This window comes from Anser brachyrhynchus (genome assembly GCF_964034855.1).
Source record: "Anser brachyrhynchus genome assembly, chromosome: 5".
In the NCBI taxonomy this organism is placed as follows: Eukaryota; Metazoa; Chordata; class Aves; order Anseriformes; family Anatidae; genus Anser; species Anser brachyrhynchus.
This window is the reverse complement of record NC_137699.1, coordinates 35,475,964-35,492,063: the sequence shown is the minus strand read 5'-3', so window position 1 is coordinate 35,492,063 and position 16,100 is coordinate 35,475,964. Positions and strand designations below refer to the sequence as shown.

Sequence of the window (16,100 nt, the reverse complement as noted above, 5' to 3'; positions counted from 1 at the left end):
AGGGGAGGGAGGAAGCTTCTGATTGGCTGCTTTTGCCGCTCGGGAGGGCGGGAGCTCGCCACCTTGGCGACGGGGGATGCGGCTCCCCTGAGGGCAGCGCGGGGACGGGCAGGGGGGGTGAGCCGCCGTGTGGACGTCCTGGGTCCCTCCCTTGTCACAGAATCACAGAATCATCTAGGTTGGGAGAGACCTCCGAGATCACCGAGTCCAACCTCTGACCTAACACTAACAAGTCCTCCACTAAACCATATCACTAAGCTCTACATCTAAACGTCTTTTAAAGACCTCCAGGGATGGCGACTCAACCACCTCCCTGGGCAGCCCATTCCAATGCCTCACAACCCTTTCAGTAAAGAAGTTCTTCCTAATATCCAACCTAAACTTCCCCTGGTGTGAAGTTCTCTGTGTTCAGCTTTGGGCCCCTCACTACAAGGACATTGAGGCCCTGGACCGTGTCCAGAGAAGGGTTACGAAGCTGGTGAAGGGCCTGGAACACAAGTCCTGTGAGGAGCGGCTGAGAGAACTAGGGGTGTTTAGTCGGGAGGAGAGGAGGCTGAGGGGATACCTTACTGCTCTCTACAGCTACCTGAAACAAAGGTGTGGGGAGCTGGGGGTCAGCCTCTTCTCACAGATATCTAGTGATAGGACTAGAGGGGATGGCCTCAAGTTGCGCCAGGGGAGGTTCAGGTTGGAAATGAGGAGACATTTCTTCTCAGAAAGAGCAGTCAGGCATTGGGATGGGTTCCCAGGGAAGTGGTGGAGTCACTTTCCCGGGGGGTGTTCAAGGAAAGGTTGGACGTGGCGCTTAGGGACATGGTTTAGTGGGTGACATTGGTAGTAGGGTGATGGTTGGCCCAGATGATCTTGGAGGTCTTTTACAATCTTAGTGATTTATGATTCTCCTCAGGCACCTGCGGCTCTTGATGTGCCTCAGCTCCGTTCAAGCTCCGGAGAAGGTGATCCTCTGCACCAGCCATTTAAAAGCCCTGTTAGCACAGTTGCGCTTCAGAGATAGGGAATGGGTCTTGGCCGCAGATGTTGCAGAAGCTGCCACTTGGCCTTCAGACATAGGCAATTTGGATCGTGGTGTTCCCTTCGTTTTGTCTTGCATTGTTTCAGTTGTGGAAGCTGTGACAGTAATTTCCCTTTCTGATATACAGGCACATGCTTTTCTAGAAACCTCTCACACTTTGTCCAACCCAGAGAGAGGACAATGGAAAGAAGCATTAGTTTTAAGTCTGCTTTGAATTCTATGACTGTAGGAAACATATTCTCATTGTCTCCAGGGTCCTTGCCAACACTTGCAAACCTTGAATGTCTCTGCTGCATATCCCTTTCCTTCTCTTTGTTCCTGGCCCTCCATTAGCTGTCATGGACCACAGTTGGGCATTTTTATCTTGTCAGTGCAAAATGTGGTCTTGGACAGTACCTGTTTGTGTGAGTACTGTTATTCTCTCTCAGTTGCTTGTTCCAGAGGTAACAGATTTTTTTTACTCAGCATGCCAAGAAAGGGGATGTTTTGGATTCAGCTGGTAACTTTCCCAACATTTGATTGTTATCGTATGTGGAATTTTACCTAGCACTATTTTTAGACCTGAATGATTATCAAGGCCATAACATCCTTTCTTTGAATGGCAGTCCCCAAGAAATGAAAGGAAACATGCTGTTTCAGATATTCCGCTGTGTATCTGAGCAGACTCACAGCAGCAGGTCATTATTAAAAGCCAACCCTTAACAACAGTTATAAGTCCTGTTGCTTTCTTTTATATCCAAAAGAAAGAGACAGAGATGAAGTTATAAGTATAACTTAACTATTTTAATAAATCTTATATAGTGCATGGTTATATCATTTTATCCTTCGTTCAATTACATTAATGTACAGTACATTATAGCATTATCTGCAGGCGGTACAAATATAACAGATGCACAGCTCAGTCGTAAGGAAATTTTTAAAAATGACCTGCTATAAGGTTTACTGACACTCTTATTTTACGAAATGCTCCCCTGGCTCTTAGTTTCACGGAACTGTTGTGTACAATTCTATTAAAATCCCAAGTAACTATAATTCCATGTGATTCTATGTTTAACCTCATAGACAAAAACAAGAAAGGTATCATATTCCCAAGCTCACCATTTGTTTTTATTTTCATTTTAGAAACGATTCAGCTTCCTGTGCTTGTAACACCAATAGTTTGCCAGTATTCACACCTGCTTCCCATCTCCACCCAAATCCGGTGCCAGGGCTTCTCAGGAGAATTGTCCTCATCATCTCTCCCTGACCAGGTGAGTGCCCTTTGCAAATTCCAGCCACTGTGGCAAGCCAGAGGCATTGTGACTGAAAACATAATCCTCCTCTTCAAGCTCTCTGCCTGCACCCTAATTCTGCTGGTGCTAACAATTAGCTATTTAAATATTAAGGAAAATATATCATCAATTGGAAACACTGTTGGAATAACTAAGCCAAAATTGAGAGATGCATCAGTATGCTCAGATTTAGACCCCTGTTTCCCTGCTGCTGCTTTGCATCTGCACAGCCTTGTTTCATTGAATGTGCAAGCGCAGGCCCAAATTATACAAAGACTTAGGTATGTGCCTAGCCTTTTGAGGGGTTCTCTGTGAAGGTGGGGACCTTTCACAGCACCTAAAGGAAAGCACGTGTGTAAGGTGTATAAGTCTTTGTGAGGTCTGGGCCTGAATCCCCATTCAGCCAAAGTAAACACGTGAATGAGAGAAAGGCGAAATCTTCCCAGTCTGTGAGCACTTCCTGTAGATGTGTTTGCTTTAGTGTATTCTTACCAAGTTTGTAAGTAAAACATAGACCTAAGTACTGCGTGCCAAACATGCTGTGGACAGGAAATCTATTATATGCTTGCTTGAGTCTTTAACACTTTGACTAAAATATTGATGCACAATCACTTGATTATATCTCTACAGACAGGAATATTTTTCCTCATCCCTATTTATAGATTGTAAGAGTAAGGGGATATTTCACTAGAAAGGTATATACATATGCACATAACATTATTAAGAAAAACAGGAATTGAAGAACAGCAGCATCTACTAAATCAGATAACTTTTTTGCATTTTTTTTCCTTGTGGCTATTTATATTATATTAAAACAGCCATTCCAATTGTGTTTTGTTTTCTTATTTAGGAAGCATCTCAGATTATTCTTTGCAATGAAAATGTGAAGGTGAGGCTGAGTGGTGAACACTCAGAAAATGGCTTTGGGTGTGGCTAGGTGGGGAGCAAGTGGTGGGGGCTTTTCTTCTTATCTGAGGCCTGGCTTTGGCAATTCTGCAGCTTTTGGATACAGGCTCCATGCCAAGGTGAAGGGCTGCGCAGCTGTCCTGAGCCCCAGCCTCTGCGTAAGTGGGGATGATCAGGCTGAGCTCACCTATTTGCAGATTAAAATCACTTCAGTTGTCACTCAGATCCTGCTCTTTATTACGCAATGAAAGCTTATTTCCACTGTTCAAAGGCAGCACTAACTGGTACGTGTATTTAAAGCAGCCCAGTCTTATGTAATGTGTGTTGCAATTCCAGAGGGCATAGGGGGACAGGAAGGGCACTGAACTGCCACTGAGCCTTTACTAGTGAGCTGCAGGGGATATCTGCCACCAAGAAGGAAACAAAAGGTAGGGAAAAGACATATTTCCATAGCCCAGACTCTAAACGTTCAGGCTGGCTTGTTCTGTGCGGCGTGCCATGCCCTCCATCCCCGAGCCGTGCCGGCGAGGAGACCAGAAGCATGTACAGCCCTATGTAAAAAGCTCTGTGGGGTCCAGCCATTGTCCTACATTCAGACCCGTGTCAGTTCTGATCCACTCTGATCACATGCACATACAATTTCAGTATAAAATATATAGATATATATATAAAAAAAAAACTTCATGCAATATTAAAACACCTTTCCCGATGGGACATGGTCTTAACATCTATTCTTATCAACAGTGTTCAAGGAATTGTCACTTTGATGGCAATTACACTGCTAAGTGTGGAGCACTGCTCTCTCTCGTCTGGACTGGGGATCATTGCTTTTGTTCCCTTTTTCTGCACTACTATGACTAATAGCTGAAAAAAAGCAGATAGATTTTAATTAGCAGAATCAATCCTCTCCTGGCGACGCTTCATAATTTCTTGGAGCTCTGTCTCCCCTCTGTTTTTCTAGAATGGAAACAAAACAGCAAGTTTGAATTTCGACTTCAAGCTGTGGTTAAATTATAATATTTAACTAATTCCATAAGAGTAGAGCGAATATCAAAGGCAGCAGTAAAAAGGCAGTCCAGTGGAGACAGAGCGATCTGCCTTACAGATTTGAGGCCTTTTTGCTTAAGAGAATTCGCAGTGTTTTTAGGGTTGAGTTCATTTGTTGGTTGTTGTGTTTTAATTGTGTTTCTTAAAATGCATGTTTAAAGCACCATCTGACACTGCTGGTACAGGCATCCATTTGGGTGGGAGTTGTCCAGAAAGCTACTTACCTCCAGTTGGTTTTTTTCCACCGTGATTTTACTGTACACTCTGTTTCCCTCATCGCCACACACTTTCTTCAGTTCCTCTCTGTTCAGGGAGAAAAGCTGAGCTCCAGTAAGGATGCCAAGGTGTTCCACTGTCCTGGGGAGACACAAAACGGGGAGATAGTTGTGTTATACGTGGCCTCTTGCCAAAGGCGAGGATTCAGAGATAACAGGGCTGGGAGCAGATGAAGTACAGCCCCTGCACCAGGACCTTTTCACATGCAAGGCCCTGGCGATGTGGCAGCTGTTGGGTAATGCGAGCTCTCAGTGGGGTTGACGGCAGGCCAGGAGGAGCGGGTGAAGCCAGTGTCACCCCGGCATCCAGTGCGTGCCCAGCCCCGTGGGTACTGCAGTGGTTTCACGCCAGTCGCATTGCGTTTGGGGAGTGATCCTCCAGCTTCTCGTAGCACACTGCACAGGGCGTGAGTTGTAACTTGGGACCCTTGCCCACATGCAGCGTTTTGGTCCGTGTGGCTGGGGCGATTTCTTAGCCCTGGCTGAGGATTTGTCTTTTCCTCAGCCGTACTTCAAGACAGCTTCTCCAGAGATGGGCAGTCATGTGGAATTTGCATTTCAGAGCCTCTCAGGTCATGGGGTTAGTTAGTTAATTATTTTTCCTCTAAGTTCAGTACTTTGAACTGGCTAACTGGGGCCAGATGAGCAGCAGTGGAGGATGTTGTTCAGCATTTGCCTGTTGGTTGTGTGGATGAGCAAGGCCTTTCCTTTATTTGCAGCTAATTGTGAGATCTTGCTGTACTGTAAGACAGCGTTTATTTGATAGTATAGAGGAACAAAAGGGATTTGATTTGTGCTGAATGTACTGGTTATATAGCCTACATTTAATATAATTGAAATCTAGTTTGCAACACAGTCTCTGTAAGTAAATCCAGCTGAAATGTTGCAAGCTGCCTACCCAACTCCTTTTTAAATGAAGGACCAGCACTTCATATAGCAGTGATGCAGATCTTACCCTTTGCTGAATGACTTTGCCTCCAGCCAAGCTTTGACTTCTTCAGCACTGGATTCGAAGGTGAGGGGCACAAAAGCTTCCTGAGGCTTTTCCACTTTGAAATTCCTGTGGGGAGGCTGAATTTTACTGTTTGTAATCTTCTTTAGCAATTCATCATTCACTTCGTCCATTTGATGCAGAAGTTCTGTGGAAACAAGGCACACCTTTTAGAGCACAAGGTTAAGAGTGGAAATGAAACCAAGTCTTCAGTCACAAGTCCAGTTAAATTAATGTTTGCAGTGAAATTGTAGGAAAGATCAGAATGTGGCTCAGCATTATTATTAGCTTTGTAAACACATCAAAGGAAAGTGCTTGCTTTTGTGTTTTAGTTCTAAAGAACAAGTTCAAGTACTTAATTAGAGCAATAGATTTGCTCTAATTTGACATTTTTGATCTTCAAACTTCAATTAAGAACAGATGGGATACCACCATGGTTTTGGAGACCGGTACACTAATGGAGCAGGATTTGCTTGCCTTTCCTCCCAAGCTTTTCAACTTCATTTGGATTTTGAAACCTTGCTTTTCTCTCTGGGAGAAACCTATATTTCTACAGTTTTTCTCCAGAATGATGGAGAGGAGAAATCACAAAAACAACAGCCAAATGCTCATCACCCGCACAGCAGTCACTGAATCTAAAAAGCTGCTTAAGAGTTTCATACAGTTTAACTGTTCCCCAGGATTCTGGCCCAAGATTTTGACCTCACTGCTTCAGCAATGTCCATTGGACTAATCAGAGAGTCTTGGAACAACTGCTACTGTTCCTAGGAAAAATGAAATTTCTAGCCCTGACGATGCCTGGAGTTAATAGAGCTGTGTAATTGCTAGAGAAAAGTGCAGAGTGCCAACCGGCAGACTGAACTCTCTCATTTAAAGCAAATCTCCAAATCTTGCTTAACTGAGCAGAGGTTGGTCTGATGTGAAGGAGGAGAGCTCACATCTACAGGGGCACTTGCTTTTAGCCAGCAGGAGCTAGGCTACCCGTTGAAAATTCTTGTTCAAAAGCACTTACTGGGGGAAAAGCATGCTATATTGGGTAAGATATTAGGATAAGGTTTTAATAAGAACATGTTCCTTTTGCATGACTGGTATCTATAGCGGGTGCTGGTAAGGACCCATATTTTAACCTATTTTATATAAATATATATACATATTGCAACTGATCTCGTTTCTTGTGTTGCTAACCTATCCTGTTCATCACACCTCATTCAAAGCACATAACCCCCTCCCCAACACCACCTAGCAGAAGTTTACTTAGTGGTGTAAAACACCTGATCGGGCGGTGTCTTTGCTACCAGCGGTGCTGCCAAGTGGTGACAAGGGACCGACTCTCTGATGTCTTGCTCTGCTGTTGAGTTTTTGCTTTAGATCACCATCTTCCTGTTTTTGAGTTACTTAGTTCCCTTCAGACTATTGAAATAAGGGAAACTGCCCTGCAAACTTTGCAGCAGAGAGGGGGGGAAAAACAGACCACATGAGACAGCAGTGGTCAGGGAGGCCTGACTATATGTTCTTCAGAACAGGTTCCCAATTTTCTGTACCTCTGTGTCGCCATTTATTTTCCTTCCTGTTGTCTCTTTGCTATTACCCAATGTTGAAGGCCAAGCCTGGGATCACCAGAGTCTTGGTTTTGAGCTGTAGTCCTGCTCCCTCCACTTTTCAGTCCTCGCTGCTACTTCTAATAAGTAATTCACTGACCCAAATCCTCAGCCCTCCAGCTTTTGCTGTGCAGCTAAATAGAAGTGGCAGGAAGCTTGAACTGGCAGTTCGCTCATAAAACTCCTGTGGCGCATCATCCAGTATCACTTTTTCCATGAAACTCTTTAAGACTGCGAGGAAAATGACTTGGTGTTATGAATAGACATGTGTCTGTGATGCTTGTGTTGTGGGGCCTTCCCTTGTCCCAAAAGGGCTTCTGCTTTCAGGAGTCTGCAGTGGGTGAAAGAGGATGAACCCTGGCTGTGGCCCTCAGCAGCTGGTTCGCTACAAGTGTATTTAAGGCGGTGAGGTGTGCAGGGCTCCTGGTATTTCTCATGCTCTGTGATCCTCTATGGCTTGTGCAGGGTGTGGGAGGGATGTGAGTCTGGTATTGACAGATCTGGTGGCTGGGATTTCTCTGAAACCTTGTGAAGGAACAGGCCAGGTGGGCACTGCGTGTGCGACTAGAGGAAAGGAAGCAAGAGAAAGGGCTTGGCCTGAATACCGATGGTCGCTTAGACACGCTTAAATCATGCTGGGGGTGAAAGGAAGCTCTCTCCTTGGGAGGAAGGGGAAGGTTAAGCTGATATTAAATCACCTTTTTGCCTGCCTTTTCTCAGGCTGCCTGGGAGCCCATGGCATGAGTCACTAAGCTCCTCATGACTGCTCTGTTGGCTGCCGCACTACTTGGAATTTCCTCTCTACATCACTGCCAGTCCCTTGCTTATCACTAAAAGGTGCAGCCACTCCTCGCACAAAGCCGTGTGAGGGGGGCCATGTGTTTGGATAGGTCACTGGCTACATGCACACAGCAACCAAAAATAGCAAATAGCGTTATTGCAAAAGTCAAGAGAGAAAGAAAACAGGACAGAGAGCATGCAAAAGCACATGTTCACAGGAACTTTAAAATTAAGTCCTGAAACACAAAGCCGTGGTGCCAAGCTCTTGGGCTGCCTGAGCCTGCTGTGAGCACAGCGTGGGACACATACGTTCTTTGGCGTCCTGGGGAGAGTTGCGTGATAACATTTCACTTCCCCATTTATCCCCAGCATAGCTGGCCGGTAGCTTGTGAGTTGGGCTGGATGGTCCATAACCTCTGGGGCTCAGGTCTCCTTTGTACCTCTGGTTAGCCTAGATGATAAGAAAGAAAAGCAAGGTGTAAGATTTTCTTTGCTGTTTTTTATTGTCTTTAACTTTTTGCCTCCCCCCGATGGTAACAAGGAGAGGGACAAATTGCCGCGTCCTTCCTGTGGTGATCGGGGACCCCTCAGCTGAGTCTCATGTGAACTCAGGAGGGGCTGTGTGGAACAAGTTTGACTCTGGGCTCTCATGGGAATTAATACAAACCAAACCAAAGGCTGAACGCGGCATGAAGACATTTACACCCCTAGGAAGCATGTCACACTCGCCACCTGGAGAGGTGTGGTGATTTATATTTGCTTACTACTGCTGTGGGTGACTGCTGTCACGTGCGTGACTTGGCACTCTAGCCTTTTGCTATGCAGAAATTACTGCTCATAGGACTTCTCTGGAGATGGAGAGCAAAGGAAGCAAAAAGATTCTAATACAAAAAGAAAACAAGCAGAAATCCCATTTGGAGCTAAAACATCAGTAACTGGATGTTGAGTGTGACTATTTATAAGTGCCTAGAGCAGTCTGGAAAGAGGTTTTTGGTATTTTCGTGATTAAACTAGCAAGACTTTTGTCCAGAGGCCTGTTGGGGCACTTTATGCCTTGCCCAAACTGAGAAATACCGAAGTGGGAATCAATTCCTTGCTTCCTTAGGGCGTTTGGAGCTCTCCACCTCCACATTTTTGCAATACAAAGTGCTTGCGAACTATATTCACTTAATAGTCAGATGGTGTTTCCATCTACCTCTACTCCAGCAGCTTATTCCTGCTGCCAAACTGAACTGGATGAGAGAACTGTCGTTTTTTGATATAATCCCCAGTAAAAAACTTCAGTATTTTGGTGGCAAAATGTGCTTTCATGACTGCATTAGCTCTCTCATCCTGTTCACAGCACAGCCCTGAAACCAGCAGAGTTTCACAACAGAAGGTGATAAACCAGAGGCTGAGAAGTGCGTGGGTTTGGGGGGAAGGCACTGGCAAAAGGTGGAACTATTTCAAGCCACCATAGCCAACAGATGTTTGGGGACAGCTCAGTGTCACCTTTTCTGTGTTTGGGATGATAACATGTGGTGCTAGGCTTGGGGTGGGTGTCCCTTTGAGCGAGGGTCTCACTTCATAGCAGGCTGCTGTCTGTCCCGTACCCCTGCTTGCCAGGTGCCACTGGCAGCAGGCAGCGTGCTTAGCATCTTGGAGCGGGAGAAAAGCACTAGGCTGCTGCATGGCAGGAGGAATAGGCTTTTTTTTGGGTAGGGGGGATAAATGGTGGGAAAATGTGGGAATTTTATACTAGGAGACTCAGGACTCTGGCTCATCTACTTGTGAGATTTCACGCTGTCCTGCACGTGGTATCCTAAGAAATCCAGCGAGGTCTAATTACAAGGTTATGGTCAGTGACTGATTATGCCCTGCACCTGGCTACAGGTTAAATATCACCTGACTAGAGACCTGTTCAAGCTCTTCCAGTTTCACCTCATCCAGGATGTTATAAGGGACGTAACCAGCCTGCCCGCTCCGGTTGAGCAACTTCCACCACTGCTTATTTTCTTCCAACACCTGAGACAGAAAAAAATACAATTTTGGTAGGGAGAACATCAGATTTCTGGCATATATAAGTGGCACATAGTGAAAAGAAACCAGGCAGTAATGTGAAGTTGCCAGAATAACATCACTGGGGCCAGGAGCTGGCAAACAGATCTGTTGCACTCATTTGCAATTCAGGAGTGAAGCCTTTCCTGCAAAGCGTCTGAACTTACCCTAATGGTGAGAGGAGAGCACCTCTGGGGTGCTTAAGAACTCAAAGTTCCTACTTAATTTACTTGTTTCTTCATCTTTTTTCTTTATTTTTATTTTTCAGTGATTGATTTTGCATTCTCTTTTTGAATTAAAATAAAAGCAATTCCTGCCAAAGGTGCTAGAGGGTTATCATATGACTTGATCATGTGTCACATCATAACCATGATGTGGCGAGGAGATCACCCACTGCTGAGATATCTCCTATTGCACCTGTCCCCCTGCTCCTTTCAGCAGGCTTGTTTTTAAGCAGATTTTTAAAATCTTTTTTTTTTTTTAAATAATCACCTTGCGGTAAGTAATCTCCCTGGAATGGATGAGCTTTGCTGATAGCTACAGTTTGAACATTTTGAAGTCTTCACCTCAAATCTTAGGTCCATTACGGTTAGTGCGTAGACCGAGTTGTGTCCTACCTTCTCCAGTGGTGCAGTAAGAGAGAAGTTACGAGAAAGGATTATTTTGTAGAAAAGAATTCCCTTTTTTGGGGACAGGAAGGGGAGACGATAATGAGCATAGGCCTGGTAAGTGCATGAGCAGTATTCTACAATGACTCGTCTTCTTTCCTCCTCACTACTTAAGAAAAGATGCTACTGACGTGTTTCAGCTGAGCAAATGACCCGAAGCATAGTCAGCTCTAGATTTGAACAAAGCTTTGTTGCTGCTCAGAAAATATCAAGCAAAAATGAGCTGGCACTTGGTAGTACCTTGAGATCTCTCTGCTGTTCCTAGAAAGGGGAGGAAGGCACACCTCTTTCCTGAGCACATTCACTTACCTCCAGGATTTCATCCTTAAGCACTGAGAGTTCATTGGCATTTCGCGCAGTGAAATCATAGCGGATTTTGGCATATCTCTTCGGCAGGGCCATTCCCTGTGCCTCAAAATTCCTGCAGGAGGGAAAAAAAAAAAGGACTGATAATGGAGGCCAGTTGAATAACTAAGGCATTATAGGGCCACTGGCAAAAGGCAAGTGGTGATGGCTGACACCGTCATTGGTGACGGTGAGGCTGCTGCTTTCAGGTGAGAGAAAAGGCTTCTTCCCCTGTCAGTTGCTTTTCTGCTGCAGGAAGGACTGAGAAGACTGACAAAGCACAAAGAAAGTGCTCTCATTCTACCCCTTGTGAAAAATGTTTGTGAAACACTCATCAACCTGATAAGTGGAAATGACTGTCCTGTGTGCCAAGGCAGAGGAGAAGCAAGCACCAAAGCTGGGAGAAGGGTGACAAACATGAGCACAGGTTGAACTGACTGGAAATCTGTGGGCTTTTTCATCAGGCAGTGCTGAGCTACTGAAACAGAATTCCACAGGTTCACAGGAAAAGTGAGTTTGAATGTTTCTGTTCTAAGATACCCTTAATGTGTTCAAGTGTTTTGCTTGGAAATTTTTGACACAAGAATATACAGCTTTCAGTGTTAAACCGGCTTTTCATTTGGAGAGAGAGATGAAATAAATATGTTAGATTGTCAAACGTGGAGATCTGAAATGCAAGATTTTGTTTGGCCCAAACTGAAATGTTTTGGGTCTTAAGTTTTGTTTTGTTTTGCCTGGCTTAGCAAAAATTTGCATATCTTATCTTTTTCTTCTCCAGCTAGGATGGGAGCATAGTATTATTTTTGAATTCCAAAAACATTTGCAGTATGGAAAAACTGGCTTGCCTAGTTGCATAAGTGTATGCAGGAACTATTTTAGTGCACCTTCTATGGATCTTTCTGCTTATGACTTGCAACCAGCTGCACAATACAGAGGAATCCCAGGTGCCCGTACCCACAGTGAGCATGGCAACAGGGTGTGAGATTCTCCTCCAGTGGAGCTACAGCAGTTTATATCAAGATCAGTGTAACTTGGTGAAGGCAGTGCTTCCAGCACCACTAGCAGCTATGTTTTTTCGTGTTATGTTTTTCCATTCCTGAGTTCTTGGTTTTGGTCAGTGATTTGTGGATCTTAGTTTGGTGTACGATCTGTGGAAACTCCTTTTTTTGCAGACTACCCCTGAGGCATCTGTAAAACCCAACTTTGAAAAGCAAGTACATTGTTTAGTTTAGTTCTTTTTTTATGTTTAGTTTTAGTTCATTTTGTTGTCTTCATTAGGTAGCTTTTGGTGGCCTGAAAAAGGTCGAAACCATTGGCTCAGTGGTTTAATAGCATGCATTGTCTTTAGTTCACTTCATTTGGGACAGTGCTCGGTCTACTCACAGCCACGTGCACTACAGAAGTTTGGAGAAGACCTTTAGACAGAGTGAATCCACCAGTCAAGAAGGGGAGTGGTGGCCTTACCCGGCAGTGCCTGAAGGCAGGGAGGGGGGCAAAAAGCCTGAGTTATGTAGAAATTACTTCTTTTGTAGCATTCCAGAAAGTAAATGAGTCACGAGAAAAGGGGACAGTTGGAGGAGTATGAGGATAATGTGCATTCTGCGTGCACCTAGGTTTTACACAAGAGACATTTGCTGGCTATTGTAATATTGCTTGGGGCTTCCATGATGCTCCTCTGCAGCCCGAAGCCCTGGTTTAGCTAATAATACTGATGCATGGGTGCTTTTGCTAATATAGGGTCTCTCGGTTAGAAAAGTAGTTCAAACTACCCAGAAGACAGTGTGAATACAGCAGGAAGTACGGCTGTCCCAGGACTGTGATCTTGGCAAACAACTGGGCAAACTTGGTTGACGTCCGCTCTGGGCTGAAGAGGCATGGAAGCACATTCTCAATTTTAGCATCTGCTTCAGTGCCATTAGCTTTGATGTTTTTTCTTAAATGTAACACAAGGGAAAGTTGCTGTTGTTAGTCTGAAAGGTAGGTAAAAAGGTAAAACACCTGTCCCAGGAGGAAGGACACATCCTCACCTATTCCTCCGTGAGCTCACGCTGTAGTTAGGCTGGGTGGTGTCTCAGGGTCACCTTGGTAAAGTGGCACGCTGCTAATTTGTATTCCGGAACCCGATACTACTATTTATCATTTCCCTCTGCTGAGACTAACAGATGAAAATATTTCTTACGCAAAATGTCTACCGGTCACTTAAGATGGGCTTAAATTTCTCATGTAAACTAATTTCTTATTTTTCATAACATCACCATGAAAAATGGAATTGGACAAGAGAATTTGTTACCGTAATTCTGTCTCCGCTCAGCACACTGTATCTGTACTGTTTTATGTCCCACCAGGAACTTTGTTGGGACAAATGGGAAGAATAAGTTGTTTTGCTGATACAATTGGATTTGAGGGTTTTGCTGTGAATTTGAGCTTTTTGTAATAGCAGTAGAGCTCATAAATCTTTTGGATTAAAATATGAAAACATGAAACAAACGGTCTGTCTTGCAGCTATTTTCCAGTCTAGTGCTGGCTCTGGAAAAGTCCATGGTTAACTGCTTTGCTGTGTCTGGACATCAAGTCTTTAAAATTTCATGGATCATTAGTGTAATCTGGGCCTGTTCTTGGGCAGAGGGGAAGACAGTTCAGAACTTCATGTCAAATCGCTGCAACTTGGAGTGGCAGAGAATTCATTTGTCCTTTTGGAAGAGTTTGAAACTCAGGGGTCTCAGGAAATATCCAAAGGCACATGTTCTTTAATTTCACTTTGGTGGGCTGATGTTCTGAAACAACATACTGGTAGACTAATGAAATCAGCCAATATTTTTGCCTCTTATGGTGGAAAACACATGTAACCCATTTCCTTGTAGACCTGCTGATGATTAAAAGCAGACAGCTTGTCTGATCTTGGAGTTCTCTTGATCTTGTTAACAAGTCTGAATTTATAATGGCAGAGAGCGATCTGCCAGGATGCCAAATCATCCTGGTACCATGATGTGGTGCAGTGCGTGCTTATGAGGTTACCGAGGGGAGCCGAGGAACCATTTTGGTGCTGGTACATTACCTATTTACATGCTGAGTTACGTTCTGCTTAAAGGCATCCACAGCTTGTGTCTGATCAGCTGTCTGGCCGCGTTTGAGTGAGGAGTTACGGTAAGGGTATCCATTGGCTGATGATAGCTGGAAAAGTAAACATGGTGTCAGTGTTACCAGGAAAGGGGAAAGCTGCATCAAAGAGAAAGGAAGGTGATGAATCTGGCCTTATTTGCTTTCTGTATTTAACTGGAGTGACCAGATCCAACCGAATTTTGAGTTGACTACTTATTACACGCCGTTGCAAACTCCATGGTTGCACAGAGGAGTCAGACCAGAATTGGAGGAAGCTGTCAGAAGTGCCTGACAGCTTTGCTCTCCCTGCAGTGCTGCTGGGTTCCCCTGGTGCCAAATCCAGAGGCCAGAGAAAATAGCTGCAGGCTGGGCAGATCCCTCTCACTCTGAAAAGGGGAGAGGAGAGGAAGGGTGAAAGGAAGAAAGGATGATCGGGAGCACGAGACTAACCTCTTCTTGCAAGTGTCCGATGTCTATTTCCCAGGGAGCTCCACGGAAGATTTCTATGGGTGGTTCCCAGCCATTGCGGAATTTGGGGATGTAGGTGGGAATGTTTGCTTCTCGGGGCCATTCAGCTCTAGGACATGAAGCAGGGAACATGGGGAATATGTGGTGAGGCTCACAAAGAGCGTTTGTTGGAAAGCATCCAGTACTGCTTGTCAGGGAGAGGCAGGGGCATCGGAGCATCCCTCTGACATGCCCATAAAATCAAGCATCCCCTCTGCCTTTCTTAAGAGCTCGGGGAGCCTGGTGAGATGGCAACTCTGTCCTCACCTGGATCTGGTCCATGTCTCTCCCAGCGACTCCCAGAGGCTTATCTCTTTTGGTGTCAGGTGTCCTCTGAGGAAATCTGTGGCATCTTTAGACAGAAGCGGGCTGATGACAGACCTGGCAAGCTCAGGGCCAGCACAGCTATTGACAATCTAGATTACACACAAACACAAATATGAGAGATATTGCAGGAAAGGTTCCAAATATCATAGCAGCACACATACAAGAATAGAAATCTAAGACAGAAAAATCAGTCGCTCTGATCATTTGGAGTCCCTGTACCCTGCCCACTCCAAAGGAAGCCAATATACCCTCCATGGCAAGTACCTCTAAAACCAGACTAATTCGTATCAGACTTGCACTTCCAAAGCTCTCCTCTGTGCCTTCATATGTAAGGGTGAGGTTTCACGACACAAATGAACTAAATTAATGGTTTGCTGCTCCCTAAAAGGAATGCTGTATTCCCTCAGTATCCCCTTTCTATCATTGTACTGTACTGTATTTGATTTGCAGATTAATTAAAAACAAACAAGAAACAAATAAAACCAGACAAATAAGGCAAATAATTCTTGGCTAAGTTCTCCACGGGATAAAATGAAAGCCAGAGGGCAACCCTTCATGCCAAGGGATGGCCTGACTCTTGTTGGCAGCAGCTGATTTTTAGATCAGTTCAGCTGTCTCAAGAAACATCAGTCTAAACCTTTGCATAACACAGGAATTTTTCTGTTGGAGTCAAAGCAGGGTTTAATCTAAAAATTAGTCGTTGTTGGAGACAGGATCACAAGCTGCCACATTAAAAAATGGAAAATTGCTTGGTATTTCTGCGTCACTTCTGGCTTCTTTTTCAAGTCGAGAATCCTGCTTCTTCCTTTCAGTGCAAATACTGAGCCATGTTTACCTGAAGGTGAGATCAGGCAGATTCCCAATAAGAACCATAAGTTGCCTTGCACTGCTCACAGTAATTCTTTATTAATGTGGTGGAAAGATTTGTATTTGCTAGGGTTTATGTGTTTAGTTCAAGCTGGGTATCAGATCAGAGACCAGAAACACTGACGTTGTTGCTTCTGGACTTTACTGAGACAGCTTTGGGCAGTTCTGAGCAGCCTGCTGGCTCTTCTGCATAATTTAGCTGCCTGTAAGTGCAAAAGCGGCATTAGAAATAAAAAGTGAATTCACAGCAAAACCCATGAGTTAGGTTTACCAGCTCCAGTGGTCCAAATAGGAAATGCACCAACTCTGAAGCGCTTGGGTTCTGGATGTGCTTTCTCAGTTTGGCCTG

At 44.6% G+C, this 16,100-nt stretch overlaps 1 protein-coding gene and 1 long non-coding RNA gene across 2 annotated transcripts in view; one reads left to right on the top strand and one right to left on the bottom strand.

The window, feature by feature from the left end:
* The first annotated feature begins 31 nt into the window (after window positions 1–31).
* Window positions 32–3,492, top strand: LOC308195790. The gene is made up of 2 exons (XR_013951857.1): window positions 32–503; window positions 908–3,492. It is a non-coding gene; the product is annotated as an uncharacterized lncRNA (long non-coding RNA).
* EPS8L2 (EPS8 signaling adaptor L2) overlaps window positions 1,795–16,100 on the bottom strand; it is a 63,838-nt gene continuing 49,532 nt past the window's right edge. The window contains exons 12-21 of the mRNA XM_080593758.1: window positions 16,023–16,097; window positions 14,825–14,973; window positions 14,501–14,627; window positions 14,007–14,122; window positions 10,916–11,027; window positions 9,798–9,905; window positions 8,211–8,352; window positions 5,488–5,671; window positions 4,482–4,614; window positions 1,795–4,167 (exon numbers count right to left, since the gene is read on the bottom strand). Of these exons, the coding sequence (XP_080449884.1) occupies window positions 4,096–4,167; window positions 4,482–4,614; window positions 5,488–5,671; window positions 8,211–8,352; window positions 9,798–9,905; window positions 10,916–11,027; window positions 14,007–14,122; window positions 14,501–14,627; window positions 14,825–14,973; window positions 16,023–16,097 (1,218 nt within the window). The 3' untranslated portion in view covers window positions 1,795–4,095. The remainder of the gene's footprint in view (window positions 4,168–4,481; window positions 4,615–5,487; window positions 5,672–8,210; window positions 8,353–9,797; window positions 9,906–10,915; window positions 11,028–14,006; window positions 14,123–14,500; window positions 14,628–14,824; window positions 14,974–16,022; window positions 16,098–16,100) is intronic.